This window comes from Hydra viridissima, unplaced genomic scaffold, assembly GCF_058129835.1.
Source record: "Hydra viridissima isolate aposymbiotic clone 2 unplaced genomic scaffold, HvirCarnegie_v1 scaffold_8, whole genome shotgun sequence".
Taxonomy (NCBI): Eukaryota; Metazoa; Cnidaria; class Hydrozoa; order Anthoathecata; family Hydridae; genus Hydra; species Hydra viridissima.
This window is the reverse complement of record NW_028324307.1, coordinates 8,988,883-9,008,322: the sequence shown is the minus strand read 5'-3', so window position 1 is coordinate 9,008,322 and position 19,440 is coordinate 8,988,883. Positions and strand designations below refer to the sequence as shown.

The 19,440-nt window shown below is 27.2% G+C and overlaps 2 protein-coding genes and 2 pseudogenes across 5 annotated transcripts; 2 read left to right on the top strand and 2 right to left on the bottom strand.

Moving 5' to 3' along the window:
• Positions 1 to 1,293: 1,293 nt before the first annotated feature.
• Positions 1,294 to 19,266, bottom strand: LOC145186263 (peptidyl-prolyl cis-trans isomerase FKBP14-like). 3 transcript variants are annotated; one of them, XM_090095009.1, is made up of 5 exons: positions 19,093 to 19,266; positions 16,663 to 16,865; positions 15,161 to 15,373; positions 7,686 to 7,783; positions 1,294 to 1,564 (listed from the first exon to the last, which is right to left on the bottom strand). In XM_090095009.1, the coding sequence occupies exons 1-5, from the start codon at positions 19,215 to 19,217 to the stop codon at positions 1,409 to 1,411; spliced, it is 795 nt and encodes a 264-aa protein (XP_089951135.1). In that variant the 5' UTR covers positions 19,218 to 19,266; the 3' UTR covers positions 1,294 to 1,408. The 3 variants fall into 3 exon arrangements, 1 of the variants encoding a protein (XP_089951135.1); XR_016454737.1 differs by lacking the exon at positions 1,294 to 1,564 and adding an exon at positions 6,032 to 6,270 and having other exon boundaries at positions 6,552 to 7,783; XR_016454736.1 differs by lacking the exon at positions 1,294 to 1,564 and adding an exon at positions 6,032 to 6,324 and having other exon boundaries at positions 6,582 to 7,783.
• LOC149884928 (uncharacterized) lies at positions 1,971 to 5,064 on the bottom strand (annotated as a pseudogene). Its single transcript, XR_016454735.1, has 4 exons — positions 4,757 to 5,064; positions 3,848 to 4,647; positions 2,393 to 3,750; positions 1,971 to 2,286 (listed from the first exon to the last, which is right to left on the bottom strand). The product of XR_016454735.1 is annotated as an uncharacterized LOC149884928 (transcript).
• LOC149884927 (uncharacterized) lies at positions 8,324 to 11,161 on the top strand. The gene is made up of 2 exons (XM_090095010.1): positions 8,324 to 10,314; positions 10,359 to 11,161. The coding sequence occupies exons 1-2, from the start codon at positions 9,969 to 9,971 to the stop codon at positions 10,364 to 10,366; spliced, it is 354 nt and encodes a 117-aa protein (XP_089951136.1). The 5' UTR covers positions 8,324 to 9,968; the 3' UTR covers positions 10,367 to 11,161.
• Positions 13,130 to 14,041, top strand: LOC149884926 (uncharacterized; annotated as a pseudogene).
• Positions 19,267 to 19,440: the final 174 nt, after the last annotated feature.

Sequence of the window (19,440 nt, the reverse complement as noted above, 5' to 3'; positions counted from 1 at the left end):
TATTATTCCTAAAACATTATAGGTGGTCAAAACAATATAGGTGGGTCAAAAATCCGATAAAATATTCAAATATCAATTTACCACTTTGTAACTAACGAGAGTATCCGTTAACTAAGCAATATAAGTATCCATAGCAACTAAATTTAAAAAATTATCACTTTTGTAAGAAGTGTGATCTCATATTGGAACTCATGCCAAATTTAGTGAATATAACACTTATAAAATATCTGCAGATAACAAAAATAGGTTGTTGCTAAGCAAAATAAGGTATCCATAGCAACGAAATAAAAAAATATTACCTTAAAAAGCCCAGACATCATATTAGTACTCATACTAATTTTAGTGAATATAGCTCTAATATTAAATTAGTTACGAATTTTGTCCAGTAAAAGTGAATTCTGGCCCACTGTGCACCGTGAAGAGGTTTCGAAATCCATTGCTGTTTATTTGATAAAGAAAGTTCAAATTTGTCAAAAATTTGTCTTCAAGTTCTTTTAATTTGACATCAAGTGAAATTAATTTATTTAACACTGATTCTTTTTTTACAAAACTTGTTTCACGAAATGGAAACTGTTTTTCAAATAAAAATTTTATTAACTGAAATAAATATTACACAAGAAATTATTGAAATAATAATAAGTGATTGCAATCTTACATATCTTTATAATGAACATGTTGGTTATGCCTTTCACTCGAAAGCAAGTTTAATTAGAAACTTTGTATATATGAGTATATATCTTATTTTATAAGGTTCTATAATTGAGATATGGCACAAAAATATCAGCTCGTATTATTTATGCTTAATTTTATTTTTAAGTTATTTTTCAAAAAAAAAAAATTTAGTAAAACAGGGAGAATGAAATAGAGGGTAGAATGAAATAGCTATGACAATGTTTATTCTTTTGCTCTTAACTTACTATTGAATAAATATTTTAAAATCTTTTTGTTCAGAATTTTTTTCTGAATGATATGATATCAAATTTTAATTTTTTAAAGAGTTTCCATTATGTGAGCACTGTTTGTAATTTAATTTTGAAAATTAATCACTGCGCATGCTTACGTGATTAACTTTCCCCATCTTTTTCCCTGTCCCATAGCTAAAACGGATGAGTGGAAACTCACCTTAATACTTCCATGTTTGTAGGCACTTTAAGGTTATTTACATGCTGACAAGTTTCAATTAATTTTTAAGATGTTATTTAATAGAACTTTTGTTTCAACTTTTATTTTACTTTATAACAACCTATTAGTTGCATTTTATTAGTCACATCTTTTGAGTCCGAAATACATGCGTTTAATTAACAATTTTTTAAAATTTTATTTTTTCATCTTAAATATCGCGTTTAAAACAAAGCAATTACAAAATTTTAGATAAATAAATAAAATAATTGCACTAATTAAACGAATACTAGAGTTCATCTTTAGCAAGATCTTCATCGAAATCTTCATTTAATGACGCATGCATATATTCATCTCTAGATATTATTCCATCTTTATTTTTGTCATCCTCTTGAAATATCTCGCTTACAATAGTTTCAATAGATTCGTCATTGTATGGCATTGTCTAAAACGAAGATAGCTGGCTGTATATATATATATATATATATATATATATATATATATATATATATATATATTAGGGTAGGCCAAAAACAAAAAATTTGGAAAATTTAACATGTCTGCAAAAAAACGTGATCCTTTTCACATATGAATACAAACTATAAAAAAAAATTTGGAAAAAAATATCAGAGTGCTGCCGAATTTGATTTGATTATTTTCATTTTTAGTCTAAAATATGTCAAAATAAGGATTTTGTAGGAAAGTGAAAAAAGATTAAAATTTTTATATCTATAGGAAATATTTGTTATTTGAGGCTGTTCATTTAATAGGCAACACGTTTTTGAACCTTTTTGGACTCCCCCCATGTATAATTTTGTGTTACTTGTTTATCAACTCCTCCCCCGCCCCCTCTTTTATGCGCAGTGCTATTATTGTTAAAAAAGATATATCTCTAAGTAATTTTTTGCTAAAAATTTACTGATTCCGCTATAATAAGAATTGTAATTAAAAGGTTTTTTTCACGTCACATTGTAGCTAACCACCCTTTCCATGTGATATTTGGTGACACTTTTTTTTGGGGTCTAATTAAAAACAGAAAAGCTAATGAAAAAGTGGTTATTATTTATACTCAGCTAAATCAACGAATAATTGCTTCTTATTAAAATTGCCTACAACTTTTCTGTGATTTTCAACCACGTTAAAAACTTCGTTTCGTACAGCCTCGTCCTAAAGATAAGAAATATTATTTATCTATAATTTATTCTAAAAGTAGATTTGTATGATTATTTAGATTTTTATTCATAATTTCTTCTCAACTAATTTTATGGTTTACCTTTGTAAGTATTTGGAGATAATCAGAACACAACTTAATTCCTCTCTCGGCTGCGCCATTAGTCACTTTTAGAGTTTTGATAAACAGCTTCATTTTCAAATAATAGGCATTGTCGTCCCATTCTGAAGAAGGAATTTTAAGCCATTTTCCATCATCTTTTAAATTATGAAAAATCAACCAAGACTTGTTCCCAATATAAGATAAAATATCGGAATTTTTTCTAATCACTGGAAGAGTTGGTTTACCGCAATTGATACCAAGTAGTTTTCCGTATTCTAGCATTTTTTTTGCAATTTTATCTTTATCATTTAGAGAAAGTTTATTTGAAAATAAACTTAATACAGACACCTGCTCGGTTAGATACCAAGAGTGTCTGCTTAAAACATATTGGGCTTTTTCAGCAGGTACACCGAAGTTTGGTATACTTTTAAGTGCTTCTAGATCATTAAATAATTCTATATCATTAATTGGTGCATCGCAAGCCTTTGACGCTTCTAACCAAGCTTTAATGTAAATGGCTGAGCTAAAAGTCAAAAAGATTTTAAGGTTTTTTAAATCAGATTCGGGTAAATCTTTTTTAAATATTAACATCTTTGGTGCATACAGCAAATGCGCCATCCATCTTGCATGATGGTGAGCACCACATGTTTTCCATTTCTTGGGCTCTTCTCCACCTAATAGAAAAATTGGGTGATGCTTAGAGTGCAATACATTCTCTAAGAAATTGCGAGTTTCATTTGCTTTTTGTTTTAAGAATGAATTTTCAAGATCAAGGGATCTATTTGAAAGTTTGAGAGGAATTTTTTTAGAGTGAAGCCATTCTTTTTGAAAATTATTAAACTCTATATTATCATCAGATGATGTCTCTTTTTGAAATAAAACTTTCCAAAACGACCCTAGGATTAATTCTAAAACATGATGACGACATGCAAGCCAGAGAAGCGTTTTTATAGATTTGCATTCTTCAAGAAGAGTTGCCGCTCCGTTTCTTACTCCAGTATTACAAGCAGTTGTATCGAAAACTTGGGCAACAATATTATCTTTAAGATCCCATTTTTCTAAATCTTCTATGATTCCTTTACATATAGAATGACCTGTGCCTGACTGAATAGGTTTAATAGATAAAATTTTACCTTCCTCGCAGTTTGGAAAACCACTTACTAAAACAGTTAAATAGTCAAACTTTTTACCAGATATTTGCTTCATAAGTTTCCTATCCCAATGAAGAGTTAAATAATCTAATCTAACTTTTTTTTAAAATTCTGCCATTATATTTCTTGCCATAATTTGTCTATTTTGCTTACGTGCTCTTCTAATTGTGTTTAGTGAAATATCTACATCATTAGCTTTAACCCCACCTAAAAAATACAGAATATAATTTTTCTTATTAACTAATCACACTAATAAAAAACTCATGAAACTGATTAGTGATTTAAACATCAATCAAAAAGTAACCTAGAACCAGGATTGCTGAAACATTCATCATAAGCTGTGCGTTTGATATAGATCTATTAGCAGTTGCTGTTATCATTGGATGACAAACAAAGTTTCTTGGCAAAATTAAATTGATATTATCTGATACAACATTTTCCATTACACCTGCAGAAGATTCAAAATTATTTACTTCATAATCAATTTTAGAAGAGCTCTGAGAATCTGAGTACATAGAATCTCTAGACGCAGCAAAAAATGATTCTTCAGTTGAGTCACTATCACTTTTATAAACGCTGAAATCAATTTCTTTATCATTTAATTTTCTTTTCTTTTCTTTATCGATTCTTAATTTTTCTTTTTCCTCCTCTATTTTTCTTTTGACACTCAATTTTAACAAATTATCTTTTCCACCTAGTCCTCCGGTTTTTACTCCACTTTTGAGTGTTGAAAACCAGAGAATATCTTCTTCTGCATTTAAATTTGATCTGGTTTTTTTAACATATTCTTTCCAATTCGGAGAACTAATATCAAAAAAATTATCCATTATTTTTCTAAAGCCTTGAATAAGTAAATCTTTTTTTGAAAAACATTTATGTTTAGACTTTGCAAGACTTCTCCATTTATCATGTAACTTAACAATACTTTCAATAATATACTTTTCCTGCTTGCAAGGAATATCAGCTTTATCCCAAAAAACTTTAACGGTTTTCATTGTTAATATTGCAGCTAATTTTAATTTTGAAATGTTGCTTTTAGTACCTTATTCTTTTGTATATTTAGAAAACACTTGAATCGAATTGTTCATCATTTTTAATTGATACCTTAACAAGCAAAATAGAAGATGAATTTAAGTTTATTTTCAAATTGAAAAATAAAGTTATTTTTGGAAATAAAAAATTTAAGTTATAAAAATCTTTAAATAGTATAAACCTAAAAAATCTGTAGACATCTCTAGTAGTAGGCAGAGAACTGGTATTAATATCTGACAGCGGATATCCAACCAACCATATTTCATTTGTCGATTTCAATACTTTTGAGTATTTCTTTTTAATTGACTCAGTCAAATTATTTTTTACAGACAAATTCTCTTTTCTTTTTTGTGTATGCGATGCCATGTTAAAATGTTAAAATGAATTAAATTTTATGACTGCTAGAAAAATAATAAAACGTAAAACATCTTCATTTCTTAAAAACGAATGGAAAGATGAATATAATTATAGAATTAATAAACTTAGTTGCTTTCTTAAAAAATATATTAGTGTTATGATACGTGCTTCTTCGTTTTTTTTATTAACCTTGTTTTTTAAATTATCTTTAAACACATCTAAGCTAACTATGTTGTTTGAAAATAACAAGTTATTTTATTTTAAATCAAAAATCTTTAAGTATCGTAAAATGGTATTTAATTATATAAAAAAGAACTTTAATTACATTTCTTTTTGTACGTAAACTTTATGATTACGGCTTTTACTTATGCAAAATATTTAGAAAAAAAAGAATAATTCGAATCAAAATACAACAAATTAGTTAAAATAGATAAAACACTGCTGCATGCTGCAGTAGATGTTGCTTACATTATTTTTAAATAAACAAGAATGCATCGCGTGTATTGTTTGTTTACATATATATATATATATATATATATATATATATATATATATATATATATATATATATATATATATATATATATATATATAGAATAATATATGTTTTAGTCAATTTTGGCTATAAGAAAATTCACTTCCTCAGTCAAAACAAAATGAAGAATACCACTTTATATTGCACAATGTAAAATGTCACCTTTCTAAAAGATGAGGTATTGGAAAAGCTAAACTTTTTTTAAAAAACACTTAGATTTTTAAAAAGGTGGAACTTCAAAAAAGCTTAGCTTTTTTTAAAAAAATGGTATTTAGACTTTTTAAAGGGATAGGCTTTTTAAGACGGAGTTTAAAAAAAAGGTTGGTTTTTATAAAAATGATATTTAGATCCTTGGAAAAGTCAAATTTTTTTAAAGTCAAAACTATTGTAAAGCTCGACTTTTTCAAAAGCAAAAGTTTTCAAAAAAAATAAATAGGTTTCGGAACTTTTCTAACTCAAGACTTACTGCTGAAAAACTGAAATTTCTTTTTAAAACTTCAAGATTTTGAAAATTATTCTTTGGATGATGCTAACGAAATATTTAACTTTTATTCGTGATTATTATTTTATTTTGTTAAAGAATTTTATCGCATTTTTAGATAAATTGTCAAAACGAAGTTGTTGTACATAAAGTGTCAAATCACATTACAGTGCACCTTACAAATTCTATTGTTAAAAAAAATGTTATTAACTTAAAGTTAACCGTCATGTTTTAAAAATTATTTGGACACAACTGTGCGATATCCAAATAATTTTGAAAATGCAGAGCTACGCGCACATATTTGTTTTCATTTTGTAAATACCTGCTGTATTTTGAAAATACAGCAGGTATTTACAAAATGAAAAGAAATACCCAACTTATTAACTAAGTATGTTTATGTAATTAAATCCAACTAATATCTCAAAAGAATAATGTGCTTACTTGGAGTGCTAGAGTGTTGATCTGAATTTTTTTTTATTAAAAATGAAATAAAATACACATTAATACAAGTAAGCACATTATTCTTTTGAGATATTAGTTGGATTTAATTACATAAACATATTTAGTTAATAAGTTGGGTATTTCTTTTCATTTTGTAAATGCCTTCTGCATTTTCAAAATGAAAACAAATGCCATAGTATACTCTAGCAAAAACAAAACTTAGTTAATAATAAAAGTCTAATAACTTACATTTTCTAATAAACAAAATTTTATCACTTTTATTTGGTAGAAAATATAAATGATAAGAAAATGGTAAAAAATAGAGCAAAAGAAAAGCCTACAAAAAGCACAATACTACTCTAGAGCTAGAACACAATTTATCGCATAAAACTACAGTAAAAATTATTATTAAGATTGATTTTTTAAATTGACTTTTTACTTGCCTTTAACTAAACAAGTTATTAATGAGCATAGGATTTTGTTATTTTTACAATAAAATGATTTTTCCTTACTCATTTGAACTAGAATTGTATACATTTTGCAATTGAAAAAATAAGAAAAGCATCACCTAAATATAAGGATTCAAGAAAGAGAATCTCTTGAAAAAACTAAAATGACATAATCATAATGAAATCAAAAACAAAGTGACATAATTATAATGAAATCACTTTGCAACCATGATTGACATTTAAAGATAATAAAATAATTCTTAAGCTTCTTTTAAAGAAATCAAGAATTTAAATGCTTTTAAAAAAAATTCTACAAGACTTTTAAAAACCATTAAGTACTTTGAAGGTCTTTTAAGTAAGCATCAGTCTTGGAAGTCTTATATACACAATACTACCATCAACGATACTTCAAAGTTGATATTGTAAAAATCTGTCCTACTGAGACCAATACTAATTCAGTATTGTTATCGTAGGACAGGTATTGTAAAAAACTATCAATCCAATGTCCAAACAATACTTTCCATACTTAGACTCTGATGCTTACTTTTAGGAATACTTAAAAGAAAAATTGAACCTTTCAATATCTTATAAGATATTTTAAAAGATCTTTTAAAAATTTAAAAAACTATTGGAACTAAGAGATCATTTCAAGATTTCCTAACAATATTTATATCATTTCTTTCTAAATCATATGCATAACACATACCATATCTAATAATCATAACAGAAACATAAAAAAAAAAAAAATCATCAATAATGAAATGATATCTTGAGACCAAAGATAAGTAGAAGATATGTAACATATGTAAATTTACAGACAATATTTAAAAAACTTCTGGTAACATACCTCAATACCATCAACATTTGCAGTTGTTTCTTGAAACTTTCGAATGTAAGTACTCATTTCTTCACTTGTTAAACCTCCATCATTATCTAAGTCCAGTTCTATAAAAATAGAATTATTAGTTGAAAACTTACTCGAGTTTGCATAGACATGAAATTTACTTATCAATATACAGTAGTGTGTAAAAGTTTATAAATAGCTAATATTTTCTAGTTTTTCCGTCATAATTATTTATCTTTTCACTGCAAATGAATGGAATTTTTAACAATTGCTCTTCTAAAGTAATTACATAATATAATTTACTCAAAAAAATGAAAATTTGTTACATAAGGAAGAAATTCAAATTTTATTGAAAACATAATTGTGCAAAAGTTTATAAACAAATGAAAAAAACTTAAAAAAGAGATATTATTTCTAACTTCTCCACATTTTTTCATTACAGCACATCAGTATTATGTTGGATAGCCTCTAGATTTTAATACTGTTGACACTGACGAGTCATAGAGTCAACTAAGTTGATAAGCACATCTTTGGGGATATTTGCTCAACAATAGAAAATCCGATGTTCTATTGGATTTAAATCTGGACTTTGAGAAGACCAGTCCAAAAGTGGAGTTTTTTTCGAATTCAAAAAATTTTTGATAGAGTTTGCACAATGCTTTGGATTATTGCCTTGCTTGAAAATCCAACCACAAGGCATTTTGTCCTTTCCATGTGGCAGCATAACATTCTTGATTATACCTAAATATACATTCTGATCCATTATGCCTTCAAGCTGATGAAGTGGACCAACAGAACCATGACTGAAAGATCCCCAAACCATTATATTGCCACCATCATGTTTAACTGTTGGTATTTGATACTTACAGCAAATCTTTGATATTTGATACTTGGAGCAAATCTTTTACATTTTACATACTTGATACCATCGCTACGAAACATGCAAAACTTTGATCTGTGACTGAATAAGACTTTTGACCATTCTTTTGAAGTCCAATGCAAATGATCTTTTGCAAATTTCAATTGTGCTAAGCAATTATTTAATAATATTAATGGTTTCTTGGCAGGATGACAACCAAACAAATTAAACTGAAGCAGGCGACGTTTTGTAGTATCTACGCTGCACTTAACACCATAATTCTTGCTCAAAATAACATTTAATTCAACAGCACTTCTGCGGGAATCTTGTTTTGATTGTCTAACCAAAATTCGGTCTTGATGTTCTATAGTTATCTTTGGCCTTCCTAGATGATGCTTGTCTTCGAGTGTCTTACGGTCTCTATATCTCTTAACTAGTATGCTAATTGTTGATTTAGCCACATTATAAATCTCAAAAATTTGCTTATAAAGAACTTTCTTCTCTACAGCACGTACCGAAAAAGTGCCTAACTTTGCACAACCGTTGGTAACTTTGCACAACCGTTGGTAACTTTGCACAACCGTTGGTAACTTTGCACATGCCGAAGATGTTTTACTCTCTAGCAACTAAAAATTTGAACTACAAATGCAAATCACTTTAGAATCCGATGGTTTGTTTTAGTGTCAATACGAAACTCATGTAAAAAGTTTTATAAACCCAATTTCTCGCAACATGAGTCATTTTGTGTAAACATAGAAGTAGAATACAAAAATTATGTCTTTCAACTTTTATCTGTACAGCAGATCAGATTTAAACTCAAAAGTGAATAAACTGCTTAAAATGTTTATTATGGTATTGATTTGAAGTATATTCAGTGTTTAAACTAATATCAATAAAAAAAAATACTAAAATTTAACATTCTTGTAAATAAAGCACTTTTTTGGCAGAATTTGGGGTAACTTTGCACAATGAACAAAGTTCACCTTAAATGTTGTTGGTCATCCAAAAGCAATACTTTCTAAAACTTCATGCAAATATTTTATATAATAGAGTTATTTCATACTTTTTTATAGCTTTAAATAATTTCTTAGGTAACTCAAGGTCAAATTAAGTTATTAGTAATGTTTTTTCCAGATGTCAAGTCATTACAAAAAGAAGCTTAAAACCAGAAAATACAAAAACTATACAGAGGACGATCTAGCTAAATGTCTTGAAGATGTAAAATGTTAAAAGCTGACACAAGAGCAAGCTGCTACAAAATATGGTGTTAGTCGAAGAACAATTTGTTACAAATTGAAAGGAGAGCATAACTTAAACTAGGTAAACCGTATTATTTTTCCAAATTAGAGGAGACTACCTTTGTCAAATGTACCATTCAATTAAGTCAATTTGGATTTCCTATTGGTAAAGAAGACTTACGTCATATTATGTACAATTATATCCATAGTTCTGGTAGAAAAGTAAAAGAATATAAAGTTTTTCCTGGGCATGATTTAATCAAGTCATTTTTACAAAGACATCCAGAACTAACAAATAAATTTGTACCAAACATAAAAAAATCACGAGCAAATGTTAATGAAGAAATTCTAAAAGAATATATTCAACATCTTACCAAAACCATACAAGATGTTCCTCTAGGCAACATATACAACTATGATGAAACAAATCTAACTGATGACCCTGGCTTAAAAAAGTGCTTGGTAAAAAGAGGCAGTAAATACCCCACAAATATAAGAAACACTTCTAAGACAAGTATTTCTATAATGATATCAGGTAATGCAACAGGTGAAATTTTACCACCTTTTGTTGTTTATAAGGCTACTAATCTGTGATCAACTTGTTGTGTAGGAGATCCTAAAGGAGCCAGATACTTCAGTACTAAAAGTGGGTGGTTTGATGGAGTAGCTTTTGAAGAGTGGTTTTTTTCTATAGTTTTACCTTCTTTGAAAAAGAAGTTAGGAGTTAAAGTTCTGTTAGTAGATAACTAATCCTCTTATATCTCTCCAAAAGTTATTGAAGCCTGTGAAGAAAATGAAATAAAGTTTGTTTGTCTACCACCAAATAGTACACATATAACTCAACCCCTAGATGTAGCTTTCTTTAAACCTTTGCAAACAGCTTGGCATAAAATTATCACAGAGTATAAAGATTCACCTGTTGGCTGGACATCTCTTGACAAACAACATTTCCCAGAACTTTTGAATAAGTTAATGTCTGCTGTAGAGCCAAATCAGGCTAGTAATTTACAATCAGGTTTTAGAAAGTGCAGTGTCTATCCAGTGAATGTCAATGAACTTCTTACAAAGTTTAGAGAAAGAGAATCTTATGATAAAGAATTTCTAGAAGATAGCTTTAAGGTTTTCTTATAAGACAAATTTAAATCTTTGGAATCTGTAGGAACTAATAAATGAAAAAAGAAACTTTCTGTTCCTGCAGGCAAAAGTTTTAGCATTGAAGATCTAGAAAAATTTAACGAGGGTTGTGATTTTGCTTCAAAGAAAATTGCAAAGAGGAAAAAAAAGCAAAACTAGGAAACTTTTCAAAGTACCAGAATTAGGCTTTCAATAGGATTTTTGAACTGTGTTTTGTTAATATTGATTTTTTATTCAAAAAAAGAAAATCTTTAATTGTTTTAGTTTATCTAAAATTAATCTTTAATTATTTAAGTTTATCAAGATACAAATGAGCTTTTTTTATTTTTAATGAGGTTGTGCTCATTTTTCTTTTATCATAGCATGTTATATTCTTTATTAAGCATAATAATGCTAGAATTAATCTTTTGTTTTTTTTGTTAAACTATCTTTTGAATTATTTTTTCTTCAGAAAGTATGAAAAAAGAGGTCATTTTGCACCAATCCCATACATATCATAAAGCTATTCAAATTTTTTTTAAGTTGTGCAAAGTTACCCAGACCCCTGGTTAACTTTGCACATTTTTTAAACAATCTTGAAAAACCACTTCTTAATTTGTAAAAATAAATTTAACAATTAAAATAGAAATTAGATATCCTAAATAAATGATTTGCAAGTTTACATTAACATAATAAGAAGTTTAAAGCAGATTTTTATAGATGAAAATTGCAAATAAGTCCAAATTTTGTGCAAAGTTAGACACTTTTACGGTATTATTAAATTTTTCTTTTCTAGTGACAATTCCTTAAACTTTCCGATTTTCTTACTGAAATTTTGATTTTTTAAATGGGGCATAGAACTGTTTATAAATTTTTGCACAACTATGTTTTCAATAAAATTTGAATTTCTTTCTTCTGTAACAAATTTTCATTTTTTTGAGTAAATTATACTATGTAATCGCTTTTGAAGAGCAATTATTAAAAAATTCCATTCATTTTCAATGAAAAGATAAAAAGTTATGACAAAAAAACTAGAAAACTTTAGCTCTTTATAAACTTTTGCACGCTAATGTATAGATTCTTTGATCTCTGTTTAAAAGATTAACAAAAAGCTTAACTATGTGCATATAGGAAATGTTTATTACTTATTTTGAAACACTACTATTCTCTGTTTATTTTCTAAAGACAGCTTTTTTCTATCAATTTCTAGTTGTTGTTACATTAATTGGGGAAACAAAAACCTATTATTACTTAATGTTCTTATAATTTGTGTTAGGGACTTATCCATGGAAAACGCAAACAAACAACATTACATACATACATACATACATACATACATACATACATACATACATACATACATACATACATACGTATATATACATACATACGTATATATACATACATACGTATATATACATACATACGTATATATACATACATACGTATATATACATACATACGTATATATACATACATACGTATATATACATACATACGTATATATACATACATATATATATATATATATATATATATATATACATATACATAAATGGGCATCCCCAACTTTTCAAAAATCATTATTTTTCACTATAAACATTTTGCCCCAAGTATTTTTTTGCTTGAAGGTATATAAATGTGGATTTGTTTAAAAAAAAACTGATGTTATAAAGTCTTCATTTGCAAATTTTGACTTTGTTTCATTTTGTAGACAAAAAATTAACTTTAGGTGAAAACAAAGTTTTGCAGGCAGAAATAAAAGTCCAATGATACTTCTTGATAAATTTAAAAACTTTTTAACAAACACAAAACAATGTTTTAGAGTATTTAAAGAAAAACATTTTAATATAAGGTTTTGATATATTTTTATATTTATATATTTTTTGTACTTCAATTTTTGATTAATTATTTATCCTAACACATCATAACTTTTCCAAGTAAAAGAGATGTTTAACAAGGAGTATGAAATGATATGAAAACAAGAACAAAGACAGGCACAGCTATGCCTGATTTAATTGATAATATAATTTTTTTTTTAAATAAACTTATTATAGCATTATCCTAATATTACAAATAGTTTTTTAACAATATCATATTATTTTAATAATATTAGTATTGTTTTCTTATAAAAAAAAAAAAAAATTAATAATTAAAAAAATATTATTAATGAAAAAATCAACAATAATAATAAACAGCTAAATGATATTTTATTTACAGGGTAAGGAAGAGACTTTATGCCATCTGAATTACCAACTCTTGGGGCTGTTCTTCATAAGGCTATACTGATTAAAGAGTTATTAGAAAAGAAAATCTATCCATTAGATGATTTTGTTAAGAAGATTGAAAGTTGTTAAACAATGGAAAAAAGCAAACTAAGATTTTTCATCTCCAGTAAATTTTACAGATAAGTCCATTGACAGAAAGATCAAAAAGGTGCTTAATGATGTACAGGACATTTGCAGAAAAAGGTTAACTAAAAAGGAAGAAATTAACAACATTATAATGTCTGTCACAACTGTTTGATATAACTAACTGCAAATATTCTATTCTTTTCTATAATGAATGAAATTGTCTAATATGTAAAAGAAAAGTTCACATTAACTATACGTGAAAAATCAGCAAGAATTTCTTTGATGGAATTTAAATTTATTCAAGCACAGAGAAAGCTCAAGCTGTGATAGGATTAAAAGATTATAAAGAGATTACAAGGAAATGATAGGCAATAGAGCAAAGTAGTAAAAAAGAACAGTATCTGAAGAAGGTCAAAGAAAACCCAATGTTAAATTGGACCCATTTAAAAAGAAAATATAATGGGTTTTTAGAAAATGTAGCAATGAAAAAAGGTATTCTAATATTGACTTAAAATGTTCTAATTATACAGAAAAAATTCATATATTAGTTAAAAAAAGGATTTAAAAAAAAAGCGAAATTATATGAAAATTCAAAATACAGCTTTAGTTGCAATCAGGTATGAAACTTTTGCTGCAATTAGATATGAAACTGCTGTAATTGCTTCAGGGTATTTAAATATTTTGGCAGAGGCTAAAGTTATTCCAGAATCAGCTCTTTTTTTTTTGCTGGGCAAAAATAAAGTGCATATCACCAAAGATAGGTTTATGCCAGTGTCAGATTATAGGAGAGAATAGATTGAAGATGAATAAGATGAATAAGATGAAGATGTCTTTGTATTCTCTTTTATGGAAAAAGTGACAAAACCAATGTTTTCATATTTAATGAGGAAACTAAAAAACTTGAGCTACAAAGAAAGATCACTAAACTTTGACTGATGATTTTGGTAAATATCTTCATCGTTTAACCAAGAAAAAATCCATAAAAAATCAAAGATTAAACCTGCTGGACTTATTGCAAATGAAATATTTCACAGGCCTAGATACAATAAAGCTCATTGGTTGTGATAGCACAACTACAAATACAGTTTATAATAGAGGTGCATCGATCGTTTAGGGGCTAAATTAGAAAGAAAGTTAGGATGGCTAATATGTTCTGCAAACAAATGAACTTTCAACATTAAAAAGAAGAGCTTGATAGTAAGACAACCTCAATAACAGGGTTTTCTGGACCCTTGGGACATTGCTTTCCAAGGTGACTGAAATGCAAAAAAAATTACGATTTCAAGTCAATATCTGTAGGTACTGGCTTACTTAACTTTCATAAAGAAATAGTAAATCAGTTATTTTTAGATCAAAAATATGCCAATAAAATATACAAGACAGTGATTTCAGTAACTATAACTTAAAGTTTGGCAAACCCAAAAACCAGGCACTATAGTTCATTAAGGCTCAACCCAGGTTCTTCCTTATTTTCATTATCCATTTTTTTTGTTAAAACAGCAGCTTGGTTTTTTTCATACTATTCCATTGATTAAACATAATGGCATCCCCAGAATTGTTTAATTAACCATGTTATTACTTATAACTACACTTAATCTTTAGAATGTTTACTTAATTTTGGAAACATTTAAAATAAATTGTGTATGATTGTGTAACACAAACACAAAATTTATGTGTCATTTTCTAATTGCATATGCAAAATTTTATAACATAGTTTCATAGAAGAAAGTAATGTTAAAAATTTTGGTTGGTAAGAATTTATGTATTTTTAGTATTCTAGAGAGAGAAAAAGAGGTGGCTTGTTTTTGTCACATTGGAAAGCATTTCTATTTGTAAATAATGGTATAGCATTATTTTTTAATGAAATAAAATATTTTAACTATACAATTAAATAATTGTTTAAAAAAATTAAACCTTCAAATGAGTTTTGGTGGTCATGAATTTGAGATGCAGATTCATCAATATAATTATCAAGTTCTTCTTTTACTAAAGTTTGATCAGCAATATCTTCATCTGCACTAAAGGCAGTGCCATCACTACCAACACCATTAACAGATACTAACTCGATTTCAAAAATAAGTGTAGCACGAGGTGGAATAATATTACCAAATCCTTGATCACCATAAGCTTAAAGAAAGTTTTTAAAATTTTAACTTCACATAAACTTTTAGCAATCATTATCTATAAAATAAGCACAAAAGAATAATTATAAGGTATAATAACTATACAGTAACAGATTTTTTCAAAATAATAAAAAAAATGCAAGGACTGAAACAGCATAGATATTAGAATGCCATTCCATCTAACAGAAAAATTAACTTCTTACCCCCTCATTTTGTTTCTTTAATGATGTATAGTAACCATGCCACGTTTTATTCAGATATAATATTTGTTGGTAGTTTAACAAACACAAATATTGCATATGTAAACCATTTATTGCAATAAAATGCTAGTTAATTTCAAGTTTTTTTAATAAGTAATAAAGAATAAAATTCATGAAATAATTGTTAAAACAATATTTTAAAACTATTCCTTTAGGATTTTAGATATAGTTTGAAATAAATTAGTGTGCAACATGTGGAATGGCAGCTGTGATTTTTCCCAGTATTTGGCTGGAAGAACTAAAATAATTATTGAAAGAAAACTTGAAGTTCTAGTGTCTGTAAATGAAACAATGCTGAAATTCCAAAAATTGACTGGGATGTTTCAACACTTAAGTTCTGAATGTTTATTTGAAAGCCAAGTTTAGATGTGCATCTGCTCCACAGAATGATCTGAAGCTACTAAATCATGTGCTGAATGAACACTCATGCAGCTGTTAGTAAAGTTGTAATATTCTCTGGACATTATGATACTTAAGTGAAATAATGGTTGGCTGAACATAGTTCAATTCAGCAGTGTCCGCAATTGTAACGGTTTAACAACAAAACAGATCATTCTTGAAGTATTCAACAGCATACTACTTCTAAAGTAGCTGTCTGACTTATACAACAGTATACTACTTCTAAAGTAGCTGTCTGTATCAATAAAGCTTTTGTTGCAGCAATCTCAACCTCAGCAGACAAATAATTAATGACAGGTTCAATTGTTTTTTGAATGTGTTTATGATCAACAGGTTAAGTTGAATTGCTAATTATTAACTTCTTAGCTACCTAGCAGCTATTAGTTTATTCTTGAGAATTTTTAAAGTATTTGTAAGTTGAAATTTCATATTTTGCAAAAATGTAAGTGTTTACATATTATAAAAATATAACATTGTTAAGTTACCAATAAATAACATTAGAAATCAGCCAAATTTTGTCAGCTTGTTTCTTTTCAAAATAATAACATTTGTGGATGAAGGAAAACTAGAAACATTTTTTGAATGCCACCCTTACACACACAAACACAAACACACACACACCAATGTTATATACCTAATGATGATGGAAGAGTTAGCTTCCTCTTTTCACCAATACACATTCCTGGAATACCTTGTTCCCATCCAGGTATAACTTGTCCTGCTCCCAATGTAAAAATAAAAGGTTGATTTCTATCATAGCTTGCATCAAATTTTTCCCCATTTTTTTCTAAAGTCCCAATATAGTGCATTGAAATTTGATCACCATTTGAAGCTTTCCTTAAAAAATGAGTAATTCAATATAACTTGCTCTATAATGATGTGCAAAACTGTTATTATTTTTTGTGTTTGTATATAAAAAGCACCTTTAAAAGACAATTCAGTATGCAGCATGAAACTAATATTTGGATAGGCATCTTTTCAAAAATAGACATTCCCAAAATTTGCTTTTTTTTTTTTTTTTTGTTCAATCATTATAAAATTAGTTTGCAAAAAAAATCATTTTTTTCAAACCTTTTGAAAATAAGCTAAAAGAGCTTAAATGATAAATATGATCTGTTTTATAAATTTGATTTGTCTTACCAATGATGAACAGCAAAAATAATTTTCAGCTCAAGTTGTATAAAGACATTGAACATTTTTTCCAGATGCTAGCAAATGAACTAATATTTCATAACTGTCTCACTAACAATTTTAAAAAAAACTTGAAAATTTAATGGCAATTTAACAGACTATATTGCAGCTTAAAAACTAAACAGGGAGTACAGAAATTAGTTGACTTAGTAATAGACAACAATGCAGCAACAACAACTATTTATCTTTGTTTTATCATTATATTTTACCACTCCAATCAATAACTGTAGAGCATTTTAAAATATTCACTAATCTCCACATGATATTAATGTACCTTCAACAAATTATAAGCATTGTTGGTATTGATTACAACTGACTGTATTGTTGACTGACAAGTTCAGCTAACGTGTATGGTGCTTAATGCATTACTTTAATGTAGCTATTATTCTTAAGACTGGTGTGCAAAGAATACCAATTAGTTTGCTTTAAAGTTTTTCCAGATTATTCATCTATGAAGAGGGTCACATAGCTGAGTTAAAACTGGGGAAATTTTTTTAAAACAACCCTAATTTAATGTACAGTCACCCAATTAGTTTAAATTTTAAGTATTAATTTAAATGAAACTAAAATTAATTTTCTAATTTAGAAATTTTATTTTTAATTTTATGCTGATTAAGAATCGTTTAAATACATAGGTCTCAAAACTAATATAAAATGCACTTATCTAAAGTTGAAAGTACAACAATATTCATTAAATAACTAGTATTCACCATCTTAAATGATTATTGTTTTTGTTCAAAAGTTATCTTTTAAAAGTGTTAACAACCTGGTTTTTATTTTTTATGAGAAAAATTTTTAATAATAAAACATTATGGGAATTCAATTGCATTTAACTAACATCACATCAACTTGTTTTAGCTGGATTCTTATGTTATTGACTAAAACTTTTTTTGAAATAAGTTAAAAAATTCTTTCATTGTTTTATATAATGCAATGAACATTAAAACAACTAAAATTCTTTATAAAAAAAAAGCATATCTTTGAACTATTGACTTTCTTTTAATACTTCCAGCTAGCCTTCCCTGAAAGTTTATTTTTATTTTGTCTGTCATATTAAAACAAGTGTTTCAAAAAGGTTTTTCTGTTTCTTCATTTATCTACATTTCATGGCTATTTGAAGATTAACAATAAATGCCCTTACCATAAAGCCTAGGATCATATAAATAAAAAGAAAAACTACTTTCATTGACACAGAAAATTAATAAGAATATTTTTTGCAAAAAATGCTAAAAACTTTCACTTTTATTATTCAATGAGAGTTCATTTTTTCAAATAACTTTTTTCCTTAATAATAAAAAAAGTTCTATTGGAAAAAACTCAAAAATTCTGTTATAAAATTAAAATTGGACAGAGGAAATCATATGTTTTGAATGAGTAACATGTTTTATAGCTAATTTTTCTGTTTAATTGCACTGAAAAATGTTTTGCAAATATAATAAACCAAGAGACATTTTTTAATAGTAAAAACCATAAACTTGATTTTGAAAACAAAATCAATTGTAAATTTAGTTTAGATGGTGAATATTTGTGATTTGTTGTATGTTTTTGTACTTTTAACCTCAGATTAGTGCACTTTATATGGAATTTGAGACATATGTAATGAAACGATTCTTAATCAGCATAACATCGTAATCGATCATAAAAATAGAAGGGACGAGGGGTGGAGAGAAAGTGCAGTTGCCTCAAAAACTTTTTCTAAACAAAAACATTCTTATACCATTAAAAGAAAATAATACAATTTTTAATACTTATAGAAACTTAGAATGCTGAGATCCATATCTCTATAACTTCCTTAGTTGAGACTTAATCACACTTATTCTGTCGTATTGTAGCTATGTTTATAAGACTATATCATTATCAAATTATAACATACCTTTCACACGTTTTTGAAGGACTAAAGAGTACTTCAACTTTGAAAGCGGCTTCATTTTTTTCGCAAAGAACTTGTAAAATAGTAACGAAAATAGAAATGATAGCAGAATTCAGTATGACCGCCATGTTTGTTATGAAGACCTAAACGTGGAAGTTTTCAAATTGTAACTTTACGTCACATGAAAACAAGTAAATCATAAAAATAAAAAAATAAAAGGTTTTGTTACATCAAATACCAAAAGACTATTTAAAAATGTCTAACATGATTAAATATAATTATTGGACAGATACTAAATTTAAACAAAATAATCGAAACACTGAAAAATTTCAAAAAAATTTAATTTCACAG

What these genes read in the sequence shown, in the direction of transcription:
- LOC145186263 (XM_090095009.1), bottom strand. Translation starts at nt 19,217, where the DNA reads ATGGCGGTCATACTGAATTCTGCTATCATTTCTATTTTCGTTACTATT. An exon ending in CCTTCAAAAACGTGTGAAAG is followed by an intron (nt 16,866 to 19,092) that starts GTATGTTATAAT and finishes TCATTTTTTAAG; the next exon opens with GAAAGCTTCAAATGGTGATC. An exon ending in AACTCTTCCATCATCATTAG is followed by an intron (nt 15,374 to 16,662) that starts GTATATAACATT and finishes ACTTTCTTTAAG; the next exon opens with CTTATGGTGATCAAGGATTT.
- LOC149884927 (XM_090095010.1), top strand. Translation starts at nt 9,969, where the DNA reads ATGTACAATTATATCCATAGTTCTGGTAGAAAAGTAAAAGAATATAAA.